Below are 22,291 nucleotides of genomic sequence, written 5' to 3'. Positions count from 1 at the left end.
AAGCAGATCAATATTTCCCGAAGTGTATTCCAAAACACACTGGGTCTATAGGACATTAACAGGTGCTATATGTTCAAAGGAGTTGGAGTCAATAAGTAAAACTGTCTCCCTTCTGCAGAATTTCTCAATCTTCAATAAACTAAAATGCAATGTCCATCTCTAAGATGTATATGTCAAAAAGCATTCCCCCAAATTCTTGGGCTCTAGAAGTACTTTTTTTTTTTTTACTTGAAGAACTAATATTCCCAAAACACTAGTTTTGAAACTTTTAAACTAGATTTCAAAATCCAGTTCAATGAACCTTTGAAACTTAAAAAACAGGTACTGACTCATTATCTTATTTAAAATAAACTGATTAACTCCATTCATTCTAAGGATATAAGTGTTCAGTCCCATATGGGACCGAGTATGGAACAGATGGTCTTCAGGGCATTATGCCTGTCTAAAACAATCTTTACAATGAAAGAGTTTCAGAATCATTTGATTAGGGAAATGGTTGTATTCTGGAGTATCAACAAACTGCTACATGACACTACATTCCTTCTACATATTCCCTGCCCCCATTAAGAAAGAGGAAAGTGTGCTTTGTAACAACTTTTATTTCCGTAACTTTCAGAAGTTTGAAGCACTTCTCCAATAGTCAGATATAGTACTAACATCCTGGGATTCAGCAAAAGAATTAATCCCTGATGCTTCCATTATATGTAATACATTCACTACGCTTCCACTACATGTAATACATTCACTACTCACCTGATGCATCCGGAATGGTGATACTATACACATTATTCTTAAGAGAAATGAGAAAGTAGTCACTCTTTTCCTGTAGGCATTAATTCTCTTATGGAGCCCAAGGTGAGACAGGCTACAACCAAAAACGTCACAAAGGCGCAGAATCACTTGTCTCGAAGGCTATAGTAGAGAGACAGTCTCTAAATATGTAGACAAGCTTTTAGTTTTAATTTACAGTGGGTAAGAAAGGAATGGAATCATTCTTATCCGGCACAATAAGAGCAGCCACCGTTTACAAAACTAAGAACTGAGCCAGGTGCATTACTTACTTCATCTCCTTTAATCCTCCCAACAACAGTGTAAGGGATAGCTATTACTCCCATTTAACAGGTAAGGAAACTGGGCTTACACGTACATTTACAAAGGTCATACAATGAAGAGGTAGCATAAACAAGATCAGACGCCACATCTGATGCCAAGGCTAATGCTCATTAAACGCTACCTCATTATGCTCTATGCTCATTAGTCTACAGCCTAGATTAATCAACTTGTGTGAATAAAAAAGCTGTCATGCACATCACACACAGAACTAAGCATAATATAACTTGGGATAATTCGGAAGATATATCAAGATCTTAGGATATTTCTTCAGGGTACTAGATAAAACTCTTTAAAACCAAAATCATGACTTTTTTCTTTGCATCCTTAGTACCTTTGCTCAGTGTTAACATACATAACAAGCATTTAATAAATATTTCTTAAATAAATAAACCAACACAATACCAAAAAAGAACAGAAATACTGTAAATGTAAAAAGTCTCCTGGGCTAACAGACAATGGCTTAACTAGTTTAGGTAATTTTTCTAAAATGCTTTATATAGCTAGATTTACAGATGGAGGCAACAAAACTGTTTAATAAATTATGACTATCACCAGATCCTCCTCCTTCCCTACCATCCCCTTTAATGGTCTTCTACTACCTTTCTATTTCTGTTTTTTTCTCCCCTATTCATGTTTTGAGCCTCTAACTCAGACCATTGGTATCAATGGCATTTAGGTCACATATTCATAAGCCCAAATATAGCACAACTAGGTTTTTGTTAGGCCAATGTGTCTACTTGTTTTTGCTTTTGCATATTGGATCGATTTCTTAAAAAGCTAACTGAAGCTACTGGTAGATCCTCATGGGCTAAGAATCTGAATATAACTGGAAACATAACTAAACCTTTACATAAAGAAAAATCCCAAAGTGAGTCTGTTAGTTTGCCTATCCATTTCACAATGGTAACCTCACTTTAAAACACTCTCTCTTCAATGTGACCGCCTCATGGATTGGGAAGAGTGGCAGATTTTTTTTAGGCTGTTGAAAGCATGTCAATAAGTAAAATGTCTAGAAATGCAATCAACTGTACAAGATGTGAAAATTACTGACTTTCAGCAGCTTTTCGCTATTTCATCTTACTGGAAAGTAAAATTATGGAACATGTGAGTAAGATTTATACTACATTACTATTAAATGATTAATTAAGCTACTATATCCTTTAAGATAAATCTTTACTGTTAACTACAATTCAAAAAAAATTCCAATTGCTTCTTTCTATAGTTCCAATGTTTGTAAATGAGGAAAAATATAATAGAAATTAAGGAAAGTAGCTTTATAAAAACTTTGAATTAATACATAATACAATTGTCTTAGATTTAAAAAAAATACACTTCCCCTTCTAGGTTAATGAGCGAAAAGACTAGATAAATCCTGTTTTTCAACTTAATATAAAAACCTTCATGTAAATTAGCGTTTTCTTGTTCCAATAATAAGCATGTGATGTGAATCTAAGCTGTAACTGTACAGAATTAAAGATCTGAGTCACAATGTGCTATTATGATTGAAGTGATTAAAGTGAGTTTTCTACTTTAAAAAGTACTGTAATGTAATTTGATCACATGAAACAAAAAAAATAACCTAAGTATCAACAGCTTGTAACACTTAAAGCTCACTGAGACCAATGGAAGGCTACCAGTCTGATTTATTGAAATGTTCATGTCATAAAACTTTATCTCTTTATCAATTTATTATTCAGAAATTGATGTCACTTAAGCAGATTTCCCAAATTCAAAGTTTATTCTTCAGCAAAAACTTGGAAAGTTTAATCATTTTGAATAGAAAATGTATTGAGAAAAAAATAACTAAATTCAGACTGCGAGGATCATCAACAGGAGCGCCAAGCCGCTGTACCACAGCGAGGAACCAACGAGAAGTGTCTAAGGCCAAATGGCTCCATGCTCGCAGGCTAAGGGCTGTTGTTTACAGTTGTCCACTGTCACCTCTTGCTGCTTAGCAGTGGGCCATGGCAACCTCCAAAATGCTTCAGAATACAGTCACTGCTCGGTATCCACGGGGAAATCGGTTCCAGGACCACCTGTGGATACCAAATCCACAGCAGTATCAATGCTACTACTGCCCTTCCCATCTGTGGATTCCGCATCCTCAGATTCAACCGACCACAGAATGGTTGAATCCATGGACGCAGAACCCACGGATACAGAGAGCCGGGTGGTACAAGCTTTGGAATCAAATCACCTAGTAGAATACTAGCTCCATCACTTAGTAGTTACGTGACCAAGCTACTTGACAATATTTCACCCACAGTAATATATCAGCCAGTAATACACTGAAAGAAATCTTAGAATCATCTGTCGTATAATCCTCAGGATCCCAATGAATTTATCATCAATTTTATACAAATTTACAAAAAGAAGAGTCAAAGAGGTTGCTAATCCAAATATTATTTACCTTCAATAAGCATTAAATATACTTGTTCCTAAAAGGATTGGGGTGCAGTTTCGTGGTTTATTATTATGGGATTCAAGAATGGAGGCAGAAAACTAGTTACGATACCTAGTTTGGACTTACCCTACCCTCCTCATTCTGGATCCACCCTTCCTCCCCGGAACCTCAAAATAGGTAAAATTCCTCATAATAAAATATATCCAGTGTACAAACATATAAATCCTGATGTCATATGAGAGAATAACTGGCAAATAATGTTTGGTAGATCCCCAAAGAGGAGAATAACACAATGAAGATAAAGAACAGCTTAGGAATCAGTCCAATCCCTTATTTCAAAATTCTGTGATATTATGGAACCTCCACCAAAGACAAGAAACGGCACCATGCTTGACTCTGAAAGAGAAGTTAAGACAAACTGTACAGTGATCAAGCCTTTTAAAACAGGAAAAGAAGGAACGACCCAGACATGTGATGGCTCATTGGCACATGATCAGTGGACAGCACTATAGCCAAAACCAGGCATTCACTCAATTCGCCTCACCACGCTGCACCCAAAACAATACACTTGAAGAAACAAAAACCAAGCAAAAACGGTAACTACAAAGCAGCATTTCTTCCAAAATAAACTGGCTAATATAAGTTTCACTGAATACCATCTTTCAAAAGTAATTTTTAAAACATGAGAGTATGTCCCTCAATAGAAAGAGAATCCTTGCCATTGTTGAAAATACCAAAACAAAACTGTCTAAAAGGTCACAACCAAGCAAACAGAACCATGTTAAGCATAAACAAAAACTTCCTTATGAAAGAAAGTAAGTGGTTTGGGTTATCCATTTCTTAAAAAAGAGATTAAAAACATGTGAAATGAGAAATCAGCTTTCCTAGATACAATTATTTGATTTACTGTGTTGAAAAAGGTAATAAAGATATTTCAAAGGAAAAACTCAGGGGGGATAATATTATAGCAAAATAACTAATAAGTAGGTATCTATACAATACCTCATACAGAACAGGTAACTGTATGTCACTTATTCATCAGTAATTTCACTAAAACTACAAATCATTAATAATAATTACTTCAATCTTAGCATCTATTAGGGACTTTTAATTTTACTACTGGAAATATTCTCTCTAATTTCTATCTGTAAAGGTCTAACATTTATTTATAAGACATTATGAATTTCTTACAGAATAATCTTACCAGCCTGAAAGGTAGGAAAACATGAAACACTTGCCCTTACTTTAGAATAGGAAAAAAGCAACATGGAGCAGCATATTAATTTGTTGATGGTTAAATGATACAATGGAGGCAGACAACTAAAAATACTGTCTCTTTATACTTATCCATAGCTCAGTAGTTAACACCATTGGGAATGCATTCGTGTTCATGCTTCCTTAAAATAATATACAAAACATAATCTTTCAACTGGTGAACATTCAATACCATATCAAATTTCTTTGGGGTTTTCTTAAAATTTCTAACTCCTACCTTGCTGTCAGGCTATAAACTGCTACTTCCCCAATGTCACCTTACATGCCTCAGAATCCCCTTTTTTTCCCCTTCTCCTCCCCTCATCTGCTTTAAAATGATAAAGCTAGTAAAATATAAGACGTGAAAAAAAAAGTCTAAAAAGGACCAGAAATGCTATGCAAAAACAGTAAGGGAAAAAAACAAAACAAAACATAGCTTTACTTTGTGATGGCAATTTCAAGCAGTTTTGGAAGCCAGAGCTGTGTCTAAAGGATTAGGTTATCCACTCTGGATAAGCGGAGTGTTGGAGTGTTACCATGTGTGGACCGCGTCCTTACCTTCTTAGCTTTCTTAATGAGGCCAGGGTCACTGGTTCGAACCATTACCTCAGATTACAACCACAAAGAAAACGTGCCTCTATTTCCACCAGTGACAGAAAAGGAATCACTGAACTTCTCACACCCCATTAAGGAAGGGAGCAACTAGACATCCAAAGTAGGGTCAGCACTTTCCTAAAACACAGCACGGATCAGGCCACTCTACAAAAACAAGAAGCGTCCTCCATTCCAAGTCCAATTAAGTCCAAACTTCGCAATCCTGCCTTTAATTAAGGCTTTTCAAAGTTAGCCTTGCCTTCTACATTCCTGTATACAGACACTATCTCTTACTTATCTCTTAGACTATCTATGTCCTGTGTTCTCTTCTATAAATACTCCTCGTACCTTGAAACTTTTTGGTATGTTTTCTCCACTAAAGTGACTTACTAATCCCCATGGCTATCAAACTTCTCTCAAATGTCACCTCCTCAAAAGCATGTGACTTTTACCTTCTGTCTCCCAATACTGCTTTATTAGATCTCTCATGACACACCATATTCTACCTTGCCATACTTTTCCCATTTATTGGCTTTCTATCCCAAGTCATTCCCTAAAATGTTTCAAGAAGCTTACAAAGATAGATATAAATACTCTAAGATACAATAACTTATAAATGAGTGAGAAAACTTGACACAAAGGACCAGAAACAGAAGGGTAATATAAATTGAATCTGTTACCTGTTAGCTTTTCCTTTCATGTATACGTATATATACACATACACTTATTCTTAAATTCAACGTAGGCTCTCCTTAAGGATATAAAGAGTGCTATGCATATACACAGTCAATAAATTACATCCTTTCAAATACCCAGGAGATTCTGTAATCTAAGGACATTTTCAAATAATCCCTTTAAAAAATTACATTCCTTTGTATGTGTACCCACACATACATGTATATATTCTCGAATTTTTTAAATGGCAAGCAAAATGAAACAATGCACCAAAATATAAAAGAGTAAGTTTTGTGGCACTTTAAATGTCAGTAAAATAATCAAATTACTCACATTTATTGTCAATGATAGCATTAATGCTTTTCTCATTTAAATAAATCTCTACCATTTCCCTTTTAGAGACCTAGGAGTGCTCAGGAGATAGGAAGAAATAATTCCACCTCTTTCCAATGCCTGGAAGAGACTGGCAATGGCACCTCGTTAGTATGAAAAGAAAGCAGCTAGATCACTAAAGTAAAGAACCAATCCTAAATACTTAGTTCACCTTCACCTGCATTTCTACTCACTACCAAATATTTTGGGGACACATCTGCTTTGGATTATAGACACAGATAAACCCTATGAAAAGATTAAATTGCCAAAAATCCTACCTGAAGGTTATAACCACTTATCCTCAGACCTTTAAAATTGCAGCTATAAATAATAGCTTTCCTGGGAAATTAGGCTATTTTTTTTCTTTTTCAACACAAGAGAAACAAAACATTGCTTCAAGGGAAGAGCAGGTAGGAAGGTGAATACAGTATTTTTATAAACTGAGAAATTTTGCTAACCAAAGCATTCCTGTACTGAATCATTTTACAATGGAAATCACTCTCCCCCTAATTTCTTTCTTTCATTCATTAACAAGTAACAGAAAAACATAATTTCCTAAGTTCTCCTCCCTGTTCCAAGCATACCCCCACTCCAATCCAGATTACGGATTCCTTTGATACTAATTTTCCCTGAACATCAGTTAGTTAGCAAGTGTTGAGGGCAAAATCACTCCCCAATTTAATCTTCAGTCACTTCCTTTCACCTCCTTAACTTACTCCATTAAGCCCAACTGTTGCCTTAATTATGCCCAGACTGTTCTCCTTATTTCCTCCCATTTTTATTAACCCTCTCCTGCCTCAAACTTTCTCCTTCAACTCAAGACTTTTGAAAAGTCAGTTCAAACAACACTGCTTTCCTAACCTACCAAAGGTCAATTCTATCCCATCTGTGAACTCTGAATGCAATTTCCTGTGTCATTTTGGAGGCTAGCGTTCCAGGTACAGTCTAAGAAACGTTTTGTAGCACTATGTCAGGAATTCATGTAGCCTCTCTGAACTTGTTCCTCTACCTATAAGCCAAAAGTTGAATGGGATCCAGATTTCCAGCTCAAAATTTCTGATTCGTTGATTTCGTGTTGTTTAAAAGCGTTATTTAGCTCTTACAATTTCCCCATGTATATGCAGCATACACTGCTTGAGAACAAGAACCATGTTAGATTCCATCTGTGCCCACACCATTACTAGATATAATGATTTACACCTAGTACCTACTCAATAAATATATCCATCTGATAGGCCAGTGAGGGGGAGACAGAGAACTTAATGTAATAGGTACAGTAACATATCCGAGAAGAACTGAACCTTACTCCTATCAAAACTGCTATGCGATAATGGTAACAGGATGGCAAAGTATTTGGCAATAATTATATCCCTTTCCCAGATGATTGTGGGGTATGTTTTTGCCACACGTCTGCACTCACTTATTCAACAAATATTTCTGAATATACCATGAATCAGGTTATACTGCATGCAGTGGAAATACAGAGGTAAAAACAGATGGGTAACATCCTTACTCGCAAGGAGCTTACATTCTGGAGTACAAGAACAAGAGGAGCGTCCCTACCCGAACTTCCAAGATCAAAACAAGAGTATCTGAGGATATAATGAGTTAAATATCTGCAGCTCCCAGTGCCTTCCAGTGTAGGAAACAACAGTCAGAACACCTTGGTTTTGATCATATCCTACAGAGACGACAGAGCACATAATCTAGACCCAGACTGACTGGATTTAAATCCCAGCTCCCACTTACTAGCTATGTGACCTTGAATAAGTTAATCATTCTATCCCTCAATTTCTTTACCTGCAAAATGCGGATAATAATGGTACTTACACCTCATAAGGTTGTTCTGAGAATTAAACAAGTTGATATATGCAAAGTGCTTAGAACAAGCATATAACGAGTACCGTAATTTTCAACTACTCCTACTACAACTATTACTACTACTATTATTACTAAATTGTTGTAGTCTGTCCGGGAAAGCTAAAAACAGCATATGACAGATGGTAGGAACTCAATATTTAATTACTGACGGAATAAATGAACCCAAGACTCAGTTTCTTCCTCTGTGAAAATAGAACAAAAGCATCCTGTCCATTTTAGGACATGGGCATCCCTGGTGTCTCAGTGGTTAAGAATCCGCCTGCCAATGCAGGGGACACAGGTTCAAGCTCTGGTCCGGGAAGATCCCACATGCTGTGGAGCAACTAAGCCCGTGCACCACAACTACTGAGACTGTGCTCTAGAGCCCGCGAGCCACAACTACTGAACCTGCGTGCCACAACTACTGAAGCCCGCACGCCTAGAGCCCGTGCTCCGCAGCAAGAGAAGCCACCGCAATGAAAAGCCCACGCACGACAATGAAGAGTAGCCCCCGCTCGCTGCAACTAGAGAAAGCCTGCAAGCAACAACGAAGACCCAACACAGCCCAAAAAAAAAAAAAGTCCTGAAAAAAAAAAAAAATTTAGTACTGCTATGACTCAAAAGTATATAATCTATTTCAGAGTTTTGTTTAACCCCCCCAATCATACAAGAGGCAGGTTTTATTACTATCACCACTAGAAATTTATCACAGCCATGTGTTAGCAAAAAATTAATGCTAGATAGTATTTCAATTGTACGTTATATGTTCCTAACTAGTCAGTATGCTGTTTGTTACCATATAAATATACACTAACCCTAATAACCAAAGAAATTAGATAACTAGGTGAGCTGGGAGAGAATGAAATCTTATCAACAATGAGTAATTTTATAATCAATCCATCCATCTACAATTTACTCAAAAAAGGAATACTCAGGCATGTACACAGAGTGTCAAGAGTTCCTCAACTTAAGTAGTGACCTGATATTACAAAAATAATCTGGGATGCCTGGGAAAATAAGATGCTATCTCATCTGTCTTATCCCCGTGAAGCTCAAGAGCACCCTTTACCCTATGGCTCAGTGAATGAGAAAAGGCAATACCATTCACCATGACCTAAAGTTAATTCTTTAACAAGATCAAGCCACAGTAGATCTTCTCCCCATCAACACAAATATGGTTTTAAGCCAAACAAGGTTTAACACTGGTATGTCCACGAAAAGAATATGACAACATTTAAAGACTCTCAGAACTAGCCTCTGATGATCACCCCACTACAACATCAGATTCTATATTTTCCCTTCTGTTTTTAATTACCCCAACCTTAAAAGTAAAGGCCTCATATCTTAATACTTTTTACTCCCATTTAGTACCCATATATAATCAATTAAAATGACGGCTAATTCTCATCACTGCCAAATCTCTTCCATGGTTCTTTTCCCTTCATAGAATCCATAACTTACTAGTTTAGTAACAATCACTTGTTGTCACTACAACGACCATAAGTAAAACAGATCAGTCAGGAATTTTAAACAAGTAATTAACTCAATGCTTACTATACTGTCTAACAAAGAAAACTCCTTTAATACAAACAAGTGGCATTTCACCAGTTAAATGCTTATATTTTAAACAGCTGAAACTGCAAAGAACTTCCAAGGTAATACTTAGATATTTGAGAATCATTTATGCTAAACAGCTGAACCAGTCAAAAGGAGATAAGAATACTGACATTCTAATTTAGAAATAAGTGGGGTTTTTTGTTTGTTTTATTCAAGTTGGAGAACTTCTACTGTCATAAACATATGTAAATACAAAATAAACATACAATGCTTGTTAAAAGCAGCAACTAAGCATTGTTTTGCTCAAAATACAGCAAAAAAGTAATCAATTCTCAATCATCTCTATTAAAAGAGAAAATAGTGATAACACATGATCTATAAAGAACTTATTTAACTTTCAAATATATCATAATAGTGTTTTTAAAAAGAAGCTGAACTTATGCCAATATTAAAAAATTTTCTCTTCAGTTATCCATTAAGCAGATTTTTACTGAGTACCTACTGTAAGGCACTGAAATATACTTTGGATATATAGTAGCAAACCAAACATCTCTGTTCATGAAGCTTAAAATCATCAAACAGATAATCCCCCAAAACAAAAACTAATTACGCAATACAAACTGTACTGGCACTATAAAAGAACAAGGTGATCTTAAACAGTATTAACAAAGAACCTAAGTTTAGGTTGGTATGTCACAGAAGGCCTCTCAAAGTGACAGTGAGACTTAAGGAGGAATGGAGGGAAGGTGACACAGCGCACGTCAAAGCCTGGAGGAGAGAGCAAGAAAGGATGGCAACCCGAGGAATCGAAAGGAGGCAGCTGGGACACAGAAAGGGAGGCGGAAAGTGGCATGTGAGGCCAGAAGTGAGCAAAAGCAAAATGTAATTACCTTACAAGAAATGGGAAGGCTTCAGGGGTTTGGGGGCAAGTGAGAGACCTGAACAGCCTTCCGTTTTAAGAACATCACTCTGACTACAAGACATAAAATCTGAGAAAGGCAAGAGTGTATGCAGGAAGTTGGTGAGGAAGCTACTGCAGGGCTTTAAGAGCTGACTATGTTACCTTAGACTAGAGTGGTGGCAACACAGATGGGGGAAGAAAAGATAAATTCAAGATATATTTAGAATGTAATGGTCAGAATGCAGAGGGTGGGGGAAAGGAAGCTACCAAGAACGACTCAGGTTTCTTAAGTGAAGAACTAGAGTAAGAAATATTTATTAAAATGAGCACGACTAAAAGAGAAATTTGAGAGGGTAGGTAATGAAGAGGTTAAGCTTATGATCTGTTGAGACTGAGAGGCTGTGAGAATATAAGCAGAGATAACAGGAAGGCAGAGGACCGTAGCAGTCTAGAGCTAAGAAGAGAAGTGTGGGCTATGATGTGCATTCAGGAGTTGAGAGCATACAGACCATGGAACAGCAGATCACCTAGGGAAAAGGGAAAAGGCAGTAGGTGGGAAGAGGACTCAAATCCAAACAAACTCCAATGTTGAGAGTCTGACAGAGGAGCTGAACTGAAGGAGAATGAAAAGGAGTGGCCAGAAAGGTGGGAAGAAACTAAGCAGGATATCACTGAAAGCAAAAGAGAGTGGGTGTTTCAAGGAAGGAAAACAAAGATCAACTAGACCTATTGAGACTGAAAGGTCATAAGATTTTCAGGTCAAGCTGACTAGTAAGGAAGAAGTGAAGGGTTGGGGAGAGTGGGACATTTGAATATATGTGACACTAGGAAAAAAGTCAACCTGGAATCCAAAACATTATAGATCATTCTTTTCAAATAATGTAAACATCCTTTATCGTTTTTTTCCCTCATGTAATTTATTTTAATAAGCTATTAAAGCATATTCTTACCATGATATTAAAACCTAACGACACGGTGACACAGCAAAAACCAACCAGGGTTCTGATATTGTCACACCAGAACAGGGCATGCTCTGCAGTTTCATATTTTTAAATTGAACTTTCTAAATAAGAAATAAAATCTACATGTTTTGCAATTCTGAAGTCAATGTTACAAAGACAGAATTTAAATTATTAGAAAATTAAAATGGTTTTCCTGAAGAGACAATTTTCATACAACTTCCCCCAAAAATGTTAGAATTAATTCATTTAACATGTCTGCCTACTGTATTCCAGGTACACCACTCTTACGACTTTACCCACTTTTTTCTCACCAAGGGCTCATACGTAAATGCTGGTGTGTTCTATGACAATCCCATTATTTGTACTAATACACAAGTCAATAAAGCCTGCCCTTTTTTGGGTTTTCAGCCACTCTGTTATTACTTATGGGCATCACCCTTACCTCTCTGTTGGCTTTATAAGTAGTAGAAACAGCGCCAGATTTTGAATTGGAAAAATGGCTTTTAATCCTACTGTTTACTGTTATGTATACAACTTTACTGTTATGTATATAACCTGACACAGCTTACTTGGCTTCTCTAATAAACTAAATAAGCTTCAGTCTATTCACCAGTAAATTAGAAAAAAACTTAATTCACAAGGTTGTTGAGTGGTTAAATGTGACAACAAATATTAACTGAATCTAATCCTAACATTCTTAATCACTTCTGTGAACTGAACTACCAAGTTATATGCCATTATTATTTCTGCTGAATGTAAGCCAAGCAATTCCACTCAAAATTTACCTACTAGTTATAGATCAAATCTTGGAGCATGAATTGTTAAAATTAGTAATATTCTTTACATTTAACAGTGCAATATTCTACAACTGAAATAGATGTGTAATGTTAAATGCACATCTATTTTACACTCCTTTCCTAAAAACCCCACTGAAATGACAGAAAAGGAATTTCTTAAGATATAAAGCCATAAACCCACAAAAACTGAGAGAACGGGTAGAAAAGACAATAGCAACAAAAATTTGGAAGCTGGAAAGCAGATGGTTGAGTGACAAATGACTTATTTAGCAAACACTAGGAAATCAAATCTTTAGCAAACAGTGGGGAAAGCCAAGAACAAACCCAATTTAAACTGTAAAATCCCCAAAAGACTCAGGAATTGGCAGTTACCACATACATCTGAAGTGGGATGTGGGAGAGAGAGTGCTTAAAATAAGGAAGATTGTTTAAAAGTCTGTTTAAGAAGCAACCAGCCCTACAAATCCCAACGGCCCCTCCCCAGCCCCAACAAAAAACTGAAAATATATTGTCTGGTGAATATAAAACACAAGATCCCAGGACTGAGGAAATGAGGCACAAAAGTATGCAGGAGAACATACTGAAAACAAGCTGACTGAGTGAAGAGACATATACAGGGATGCTCCACCAGGTGACCATAAAGCAAAGCTAACGAGACCCGCAGAATTCTGAATCAGCATTTTACTCCCCTACTCTCACACACAACCACCATCTAAGGAAAGGCTACAGCACAAAAGATAAAAACCGAACAAATAAAAACTAAGAAAGCTAAAACTGGAGGACACAGATCACACAGGGATCAGACAGCTAAGAGAAAGTACTATTGTTACTAGAACAGGACAGATATTATTTAAAAGGACCAAAGACAAAAGCTCTTGGAAATCAAATACATGATAATAGATGGAAACTCAACAGAAGTAAAGCAAAAAGAAAAAGAGATGGCAAATAGGAAAGAAAATATGAGAAAATCAGAAGACTGGTCAAGAAGGTCCATTATCCCAATAAAAGGAGTTTGAGAAAGAAAAAAGAAATTGGAAAGAAATAATCAACAACCTCATTCAAGAAAAAGTCTCAGAATTAAAAGATGTTTCCAGACTGAAAGGGGACACCAGTACTCAGCACCCTGAATGAAATGAAACCCACATAAGAACCCATCATCGTAAAATTTCAGAACACTAAAAACAGATACAATTTTAAAAGCTTTCAGAGATTTAAAAGAAAGAGAGAAGGGATGGAAAGAGAGAATAAACAAGAGTATAGGGGAAAAAAAGAAAAAACAAAACACATACACACAGGTCACATGTAATATATATAAGGAATCTGAATGGCTTCAAACTTCTCAAAAGCAAAGTGGAAGCTAGAAAGCCATGGAGCAAAATTATAAAATAATACAATTTCCAATCCAGTATTCTTTACCTAACCGAAGAATCAAACAAGTAACAGGGTAAGCTAAAGCCATTTTAAAACATCAAGTGAGCCAAGAATGAATAATGACATGAGTCACTGGAAAATGGAGATCCAACCACAGAAGACAGTGAAAGGAATCCCACAAATATTAATAGTTGCATACCAAGTCTAAAAGGCAATCAGTCCAGAATGAAGCTCAGAGAAATATCAGAGAGACTTCCTCAGGAAGATAAAATTGATAACAGTACCTGATATGTCTGAACATCTCAAGGGACATTTGATGAAATGATGAATCAGTGATTACTACAGAGAAAATTAAGGGGGGGCCGGGTGGGTGGAAACAATGAATTCCAGCCAAATCACCCTATGGTAAAGCTAACAGTCAGCAAGTCACATTGAGAACTTCTTATCAGCTCTTTAGTCTCCTACACTTAAGTACAAGCAGAGAACCTAGAATTGCCAGACATCTGAAGAAAGGCTCTATCATAAAAGGTTAAGCCCAAAACATACAAAAATGGGGAGAAAGGCAACTTGGAGGAAACAGATGATGACAGATGAAACCTTGGGGTGGGGGAACCCACTAACATTTCTAAATGCTAAATAGTATAAGAAATATATATATAAGTGTACCACACAGACTAGATGGCTGGGGTGGGAGGAGGGAGGCAAGTGCAGGACATTAGACAGGATAGGAAAAGTAATCATATTTTACAAGAACACTGAATAATCAATAGTGATGCAATCATAACTATTAAGAGGAGAAGGGACCAAGAGGAAGGAGGACCAACTGAGTAGGTCATGACGAAGTTAATCTTCATTTTCTACCCACAAAGTTAATAAAGCCAAAAACAAAAGCAAGGATGGACTTCCCTGGTGGCGCAGTGGCTAAGAATCCACCTGCCAATGCGGGGGACACGGGTTTGAGCCCTGGTCCGGAAAGATCCCACATGCCACTGAGCAACTAAGCCTGTGTGCCACAACTACTGAGCCCGCGCGCCTAGAGTCCGGCTCCGCAACAAGAGAAGCCACGGCGATGAGAAGCCCGAGCACCGCGACTACGGAAAGCCCGCGCACAGCAACAAAGACCCCATGTAGCCAAAAATAAAGAAAGAAATGTATTTAAAAAAAAAAAAGTAGGGAGTATTTTATTTAACACACACACATATATAGGGCATATGAGTTAGAAACAGTTCTAAGAGCTTTGCAAATGCATTGAATTCTTATAACAACCCTATGAGGTAGGTACTATTTTCCTCACTTTTTAAAATGAGCAAACTGAGGCACAGCGAGGTTAAGCAGCTAGTAAACAACAGAGGATGGATCAGACCTAAGCAGTCTAATTCCAGGGTCCATGCTCCTACCCACCTGGCTATGTTGCACATCTAGTAGCAACACAAGCAGTTAGAGACTAGGAGGTAAATATCACAGTCATCATCTAAAAGAGGTGAAAGTGATTGCTTCTGGGAAATGAAGCAGGCAGGAAGCTGTTTGTTTTGATAACCATGTAAACTATTTGGCTCTTTAAACGGTGCAGGTACAACCTAAATAAAAATTAAAACTTATAGTTTAGTATTTTACAGTTAAAAGTATTTTATCTGATGCTACCATCCTAAGAAGTAGGCAAAATGAGTATTATTCCTACTTGATAAGAAAACTCATTCCTCTTTAGTAAATATGAGGGCCAACTCTGTAACAGGCACTGCATTTAAAAGATAGACATCAATTCACCTCAAGGTATGAAAAGGCAAAAGAGGTAGAAAAAGCAAGTATTTTCATTCATTTCTTTTCACTTTGTTGCATTTAACTATATGATCCTACAACCTGAACAGCTGTGCTTAAGGTGAGAGACAATACCAATTTTAAATCATGATAGAAAAAGCAGAGAAAGGTCTGCTCATTAATCGGTTCAAAAAAGATTTAGCTCTTGCCCTTGAGGAACTCACAGTCTTGTGGGGAAAATGGATAAACATAATTCAGACTGAATGTGTGCAGTGCCTTGACTAGAGGAACACTAAAAAGGGCTAAGGAAACAACATTCCCTGGGTGAAGAGACTGCTTCAGAGGGAACATCTGAGCTGAGCCTTGAAGGAGGAATAGAAGTTTGACCAATTAATTTCACAGAAGAGGCTGTACTAACAATCACAAAACACTAGACTATACATCAGTGTGAAATACCTGTGTCTTCCCTGTGTTGTAAAAATAAGTTCACATTAAAGGTTAACGCGAGACATTAAGAACTTTTTAATGAGAATGATTTTTAAAAACCTAGATACATAATCTTAATGCCTGATCCATGTTTCTAATCTTCACAGTCTCTACCAGTAGCCAACTGAAAGCATTTTCCACATGTGTTAGAAATATTTTAAAATTTAAAGTGTTAGAATATTATTTCAAAAGATGACTAAAGAACAACGAATCTTCATCTGTCCTACCATCCAAAAGTTTTATTGTTAACGTGTTTTCTAAGTCGTAATACTGAAATTACAATGTACTCTTTTCTCCTATGGGAGACTAATAGGTGACCAAGCCCAGAAGACACAAGTGACACAGAAACTAACATGGGAAGAAAAAGTTAAAAAACACTTTAAAAAAATAAATAGAAACTCATTATCACTTTTTTCTCTTGCAGATATTCTCAAATTCCCTTGCAAGAACCAATTTAAATGAAACATTTCTTTTTCCGAACTACAGTGGTAAAAGAAATAATCTGCAAGAAAGCACAAAGAAAATAATATACAAATTTACCCTATCTGACCTTTACAGGTATTTTAGGGGTCATTTTGATTTCTCAGAATTTAAAGGATACCTCTGAAAAAAAATTTCCTGGTCTTGACGATTTGACTTTGATGTTAACAAAGGCTCAAATATGTAGCTCACTCAAACCAGGCACAGTCAACTCCAGTTACTTTATACCAATATTTAATCATATGTCTCAGCATCTGTTTTTGTCCCTTTAGTTTCAAAGCTTCCTACATAAGTTGCCCCTCATTATTGTTCCTCTCAGTTACTATATGGAAAAATTAATTTTGTAGTAATATCTTAAACGGGGACTCTATCTCTACAGTTAAAAACCGAGCTGTAAAGTCTCCTGACTTTAATCATCTGGAACAGCATGTTGTGGAAAGCTCTATCATGCCCCACCACCAGGAGGAAAACAAAAAAGGAGAGAGTCATGCCAGGAGACCACAAACAGTAATTGGCAAAAATCATGGCAGGTTTGAATTCAAAATATGTGGTTTTCATTTGTGTATCTGACCCATCTTTTATTTCTCTAAATTTAGCAACCACATAATGTACCCGTGGGCTTTACTCAGATCACACCCTTTAAATTTAGAATTTATTAATATTTGGGGTAAATAATTCTTTAAAATTACAGATAAGTATTAGCATGATTTGATACATTTAAAGGTTTAACAATAATTGTAACAGGACTCTTAAGGAAACCACCTCCTAGAAGAGTTCTATCTTTTAATGTACAGTTTTGTACACATGATACTGAATACATTTGGCTAGGTAACGAGATTTTAATTATATGACTTAGAAAAGTAATAAAAATCTTGAAAGACAAGACTTTAAATTATTTCAATTAATCATGCCTTTACCTTATATCTTCTAAGTAACTAAAAAACAAAAAAACCATGAAAACCTCACTGAAACATTAGGCCTTTGTTTTTCTAAAACTGCAATTCTTTTGAAATATGCTCAATATTTCCAAAGGGAAAACCACAGATATACATTTTGAATGTAAATGTTCCAACTGGTTTGATAAAAGGTCAATCTCAAAAATCTCCAACTAATACTAAAATAATTAAGTATCTTTCAAGCTTATTCAAAGTTCCACAGTGAAAATGAATAGCCTTTGTCATAACTCCTATATTATTTTGATCAAGGTTAGTCAGACTGGCAAATTTGTGAAAAGAACATTCCTTTAAAAATCAACTTAGTTTAAAGCCATGTAGTAGCATGAGAGATTTCACAACTTTTCTAGCTAGCCAGCTTCAAAGACACAATTGGATTCAATAAACATGATTATCACATTATTTCCAATCCAATTAAGAAAATGCTGGTTTAATAATGTACTTTAGGCTTTATGTATTTTTTTGGTAAGGGAAGAGGAGAACAGGTGGAGTAGACTGTAGGAGCGCAAAGTCGGTTTCATGTCTCTATAAATTCAACCCTCCAAGACTTTGTTTCTTTACCCTTTAAAATGGCTACCACCTTGATCTACTATGCAAAAGGAAAAATGCACAGCATACTACTATCAACGATAAATCCGGTTATTTTTAAGAGTATATGGCCTCCTACCCCACGAAACACTTTTTAAGATTCCCATTCCTTTACTGTTCCAATGAAACGACCATTAGATAAGTACACAAAAGTTGGTCAATCAGTTTGAGGGCAACCTGTATAACCCAGCTTAGGTCATCTTTCCTGTAATATCTGATGAGGAAAAGCAGCTAACGTTATCTTTCACAGACTAAGAGCAAACACAGTAGAACTTTAAAGGGTTGTCCTGTCCAGTAAAGGTTGTGGGAACCACAACCTCCCCTCCCGTCCCCAAGAGATGATCATAATGATTTCAGGAACTCAAAAGAACAGATTAACTATTAGATGGGTCAGCAAAAACTAGTAACTCTAAAAACCATTTTATAAATAACAAAACCACTTGGTGCTCCCAAACCTATTCTTAATGCTCAAAAACTATCCTGTCAAATAGTGTTTACACAATACTTATACCACTTCCTGGCCAACTAGTTTGAGACCGCTCCATAACACTCTTGCTCTAGAAAACTTACCAGAAAAATGCAGTTTCACATACAAAAAGGAAGAAATATATAACGCTTTAGACTGATCTTGTGCATATACATAGCTACTAAAATAAATTAACTCTGCATCTGCTGAGTGTCTGCAGAAACATGGCATGACCTTACCTCTCATCCTCGCCATCCACCAGGGGTGTCGTCAGCGGTAGCACCTTCAACGGGAAAAGAGAAGCAGAGGCTCCTAGGCTGCTGCTACTCCCATCGGAAACTGCCGACATGCCCCCACTGTCACCACTGATAGTCTGAGGTAAGCCAACTAAGGAGGGTTCCGCTGGGCGCCTGGCATCTTCAATTTGGCTTCCAATTGCCTGAGCTAATGATTGTGCAGAGAACTGAGTAGAACTTGGTATCTGCTGCGCCAAAGGCAAATTTATATTAGGTGCTGCCATCAAGGGAGGCTGACTAACACTTTGAACCAAATTACCATTTTGAGTGGCAGGGGCTTGTGCTATATTCTGTGATGGAACCAAGTTTGTTGGGACAGAAGGCATTGCAGAAGGCCCAGCTGAACTAACCTGATTTGTAACAGAAATACTGCTAGCAGAGGGCAAAGGACTGACTGCAGGCAACTGCTGCGAAACAACTCCTGGAGCTACTGACTCTACTCCTTGCGGCTGGGGAGGCACAGTTAACAAGGTACTCTGGGGTGCAATGACCAACTGTTGAGGAAGGCTTGAAGCACTAGCTTGAACTCCCTGATGAAGAATCGCAGCCTGAGCGGGTGGAACTACCTGTGAAGACGGAGTAGCACCTTGCGGGATAACTGAAGGTGTGACTTGGGCAGAGGGCTGCTGCGCTGCCGTAGGTAGGTTTGTCTGTTGACCAATATTTGCAATTTGACTGCCAGGAGGTACAGCAGATACTGCCGTCTGCGCCTGGCCAGCAGGTTGGCCAGCTGCCCCTGCGGGCTGCGCCTGGACTGCTGCGGGCTGCACTGGCAGCTGGATGCCCTGTGGCTGAGCCACAGGAATCCCCGAGGTTCCTGCTCCCACCCCCGCAGAAGTGGGCTGTCCAGAGGACACTGCCGTTTGCAGAATCGGCTGCTGCTGAACATACTCGGAAGCAGGATTCGGAGTCACTGACGGGCCATGGCTTGGGGCCACCGACGGCTGCTGTCCATAGTGTAACTGCTGGGGTGATGTGCCTGGCAGGGGTGCTTGCGCCGGAGGGGCCGCCTGAGAATACGGCAGTTGGGGCTGAGCCAGGCTGGAAACGGAAGGCTGCTGACCTAGAGCTGGAGTTACACCCACCACGCTCACAGGTGATGGCTGGATACCAGCTGCAGCACTGAGAGCGGCTTGCAGAGGTACTGGTTGAAGACCCTGCTTCTGCTGATAGCTCAGTTCTTGAGACTGCAACTGCGCTTGCGAGATCTGTGACTGAGAAATACTCTGTGGCATACTAACTGCTGAAATGCCCGCCGGAGCAGCGCTACTGAAGTCCATCTGCGGGAGGGCGACACCTGGAAGAGCAGGCGGCTGCTGCACCACGGCAGCTGGGGCCCCCATCTCTCCGCTTCCCACACTCTCCGTGTAGTGGCTCAGCGTGCTGACACTGCTGCTCACTGAGCTCCCGCTCGTGCTCTCCCTCTCAGAAGTCACTTCTGTCGGGTTTTGTTTTACGCTTTCCACTGCTTTATTTATCACCACCCCTTCGGCGGCGGGGGCAGCGTTTTCTTTCTCATAGAACTCGGTGCAAGTCCATCTACCTTTTTTGAAGGGCTCAGAACTCGAATCTAACTTCACAACTCTGAACCTGGACGTGTTAACTGTTGGCTGTTGCTGCTGACTTGAAACTGATCCTACAGTCATCCCTGCAGCTGCACTGGCAGTGCTGTGAATGAGAACGGAGGACGAAATCGTACCGTTGCCCAGGCCGCTCAACACAGTCACGTTAACACCACTGCTCACTCCAGGCCCAACGCTCACACCGGCAGCACTGGGAACGTTGCTCGCACTTAAATTAGCATTAGCAAGCATGCTGCTGGTCACGTTAGGATTAAAACCGCCCACAGCCGTAATGTTAACATTATTCATCGTATTAGTACCTGTAACAGAATTTATACCTATACTGCCGCTTGTACTCGGAGCACGGATACTAGTCATTACAGATGCAGGTGAGCCACTCGATGATACGGCAGAAGTTGGTGCAACTGGCATAACAGTGTCAGAGCTTCCAGTTGTAGACAGTTTTCTGGATACTGGGCTTGCGGGCGGCCCTCCCGGAATGGGTGTACTGGCCACACTGGCATGGGATGGATGGTGGTGCCCGTGATGGAGGTGGTGCCCATGATGAATGTGAGGGTGGTGATGGAGGGAGTGGGGATGAGCATTCCCATTGATTACAACATTCTGTTGTGGAAGGTGAGGCAAATGAGGCTGAGGAAGGGGGGGCTGGTTGGGAGAGACTGCCCCAGGTGTCTCGGCTTCCTGGAAGTTATTAAGAGTTTCTTCTGAGGAGCTGCGTTCAGGCTCCCCTAAGTCGGTAGCCCTGGAAAGTGACACATCAAGGATCTCGGAAGACGACAGATCTTCTGTGTGAGATTCATCCAGATCATCGTAGCTTTCGGTGTCCTCTGCGATGCTGTTGTTAGAGCTGATGCTAGCGGAGATCTGAGCCGGGGTCACGCTCGTTATCTGGAAGCCACTTTTCTTTTTCATTTGAGTTCCGCCTGGCGCAAGAGGCTGTGCCTGCAGCTGAGCCTGCGAAAGGAGGTTCAGGCTTTGTGGAGGCGGAGGCTGTGGTCCCGACAGAGAAGATGCTGCAGGAGGTGGCGGCTGGAGCAGCGACGGAGGCGGAAAATCCTCGGAAGATGGGGCACTACTACCAACGCCGGTACCTGCTGCACTGAGAGCAGAGGCGCTGCCACCACCACTGCCCCTTCGAGGCAACATTGCCGGGTGCGCCATCTTCCTAGCACTAATGTCTGCAGCGGCCGAGGCCGCGGCGGCGGTGGACTCGGGCGGCTGGTGCATTGTGCTGGGTACCGGGGGGCGGAGGAGGCGAGTGCAATTTCCTTCGGCACCGTAATCTTTGTATGCAAGACGCCGAGGAGGAAAACGGGACCTGACGCTCCGCCCGGCGCGATTCCTCCTTCTCCTCCTCCTCAGCCGAAGGCGCTGGCCGCTTCTGCCTTCGAGGGCGAGCTTCGGGAAGGGAGGATGAACGAGGGTGAACAGAACAGCCGGGGACCCGAAGGGGGGACCCCTTCAGTCCTTCGCCATTCACTTTCCCCTCTAGCCTCACACCCCCCTTTATATTCCGCTTCACGTGGGGTGCGGGGAAGGAGGGAGGGGAAGACCAGGGGAGGAGGGAGGCTAGGGGAGGGAGTGGGAAAGCCGAGAAATGCCCACCTTCTCCGGACAACTCCGAAGCCACCTCCACCCCTCCTCCCGCCGCGGCGGCGGCGGCCGCTGCAAAACCCTCCCGGTCGCTCTGCACGAAGGCGGCGGCGCCGAGCGAGTGTCGCCTTCCCCTCGCCACCCCCAGCCCCGCCGCCGCCGGCGAACCCTGAGCTCAGTGTGGCTCAAACCTCCCCTCCCGGCCCCGCCGGCCCCGCTCGGCCCTCCCCC

The 22,291-nt window shown here is 39.7% G+C and overlaps 1 protein-coding gene across 2 annotated transcripts in view; it reads right to left on the bottom strand.

The window, feature by feature from the left end:
- The window catches only part of TSC22D1 (TSC22 domain family member 1), a gene marked incomplete at its 5' end in the record, with an annotated part of 135,079 nt that extends 113,385 nt beyond the window's left edge, over window positions 1-21,694 (bottom strand). The window contains 2 exons of one of the 2 annotated variants that reach the window (XM_082859309.1): window positions 18,828-20,538; window positions 20,785-21,694. In XM_082859309.1, coding sequence (XP_082715435.1) covers window positions 18,828-20,538; window positions 20,785-21,694 — 2,621 coding nt within the window. Of the gene's footprint in view, window positions 1-18,827 lie in introns of both variants that reach the window. The other variant, XM_082859308.1, reaches the window with a different exon arrangement.
- Window positions 21,695-22,291: the final 597 nt, after the last annotated feature.

Source organism: Leucopleurus acutus (genome assembly GCF_964270905.1).
Source record: "Leucopleurus acutus genome assembly, chromosome: 18".
Classification (NCBI taxonomy): Eukaryota; Metazoa; Chordata; class Mammalia; order Artiodactyla; family Delphinidae; genus Leucopleurus; species Leucopleurus acutus.
The sequence above is the reverse complement of the archived record's forward strand: the minus strand, read 5'-3'. Positions and strand labels throughout refer to the sequence as shown.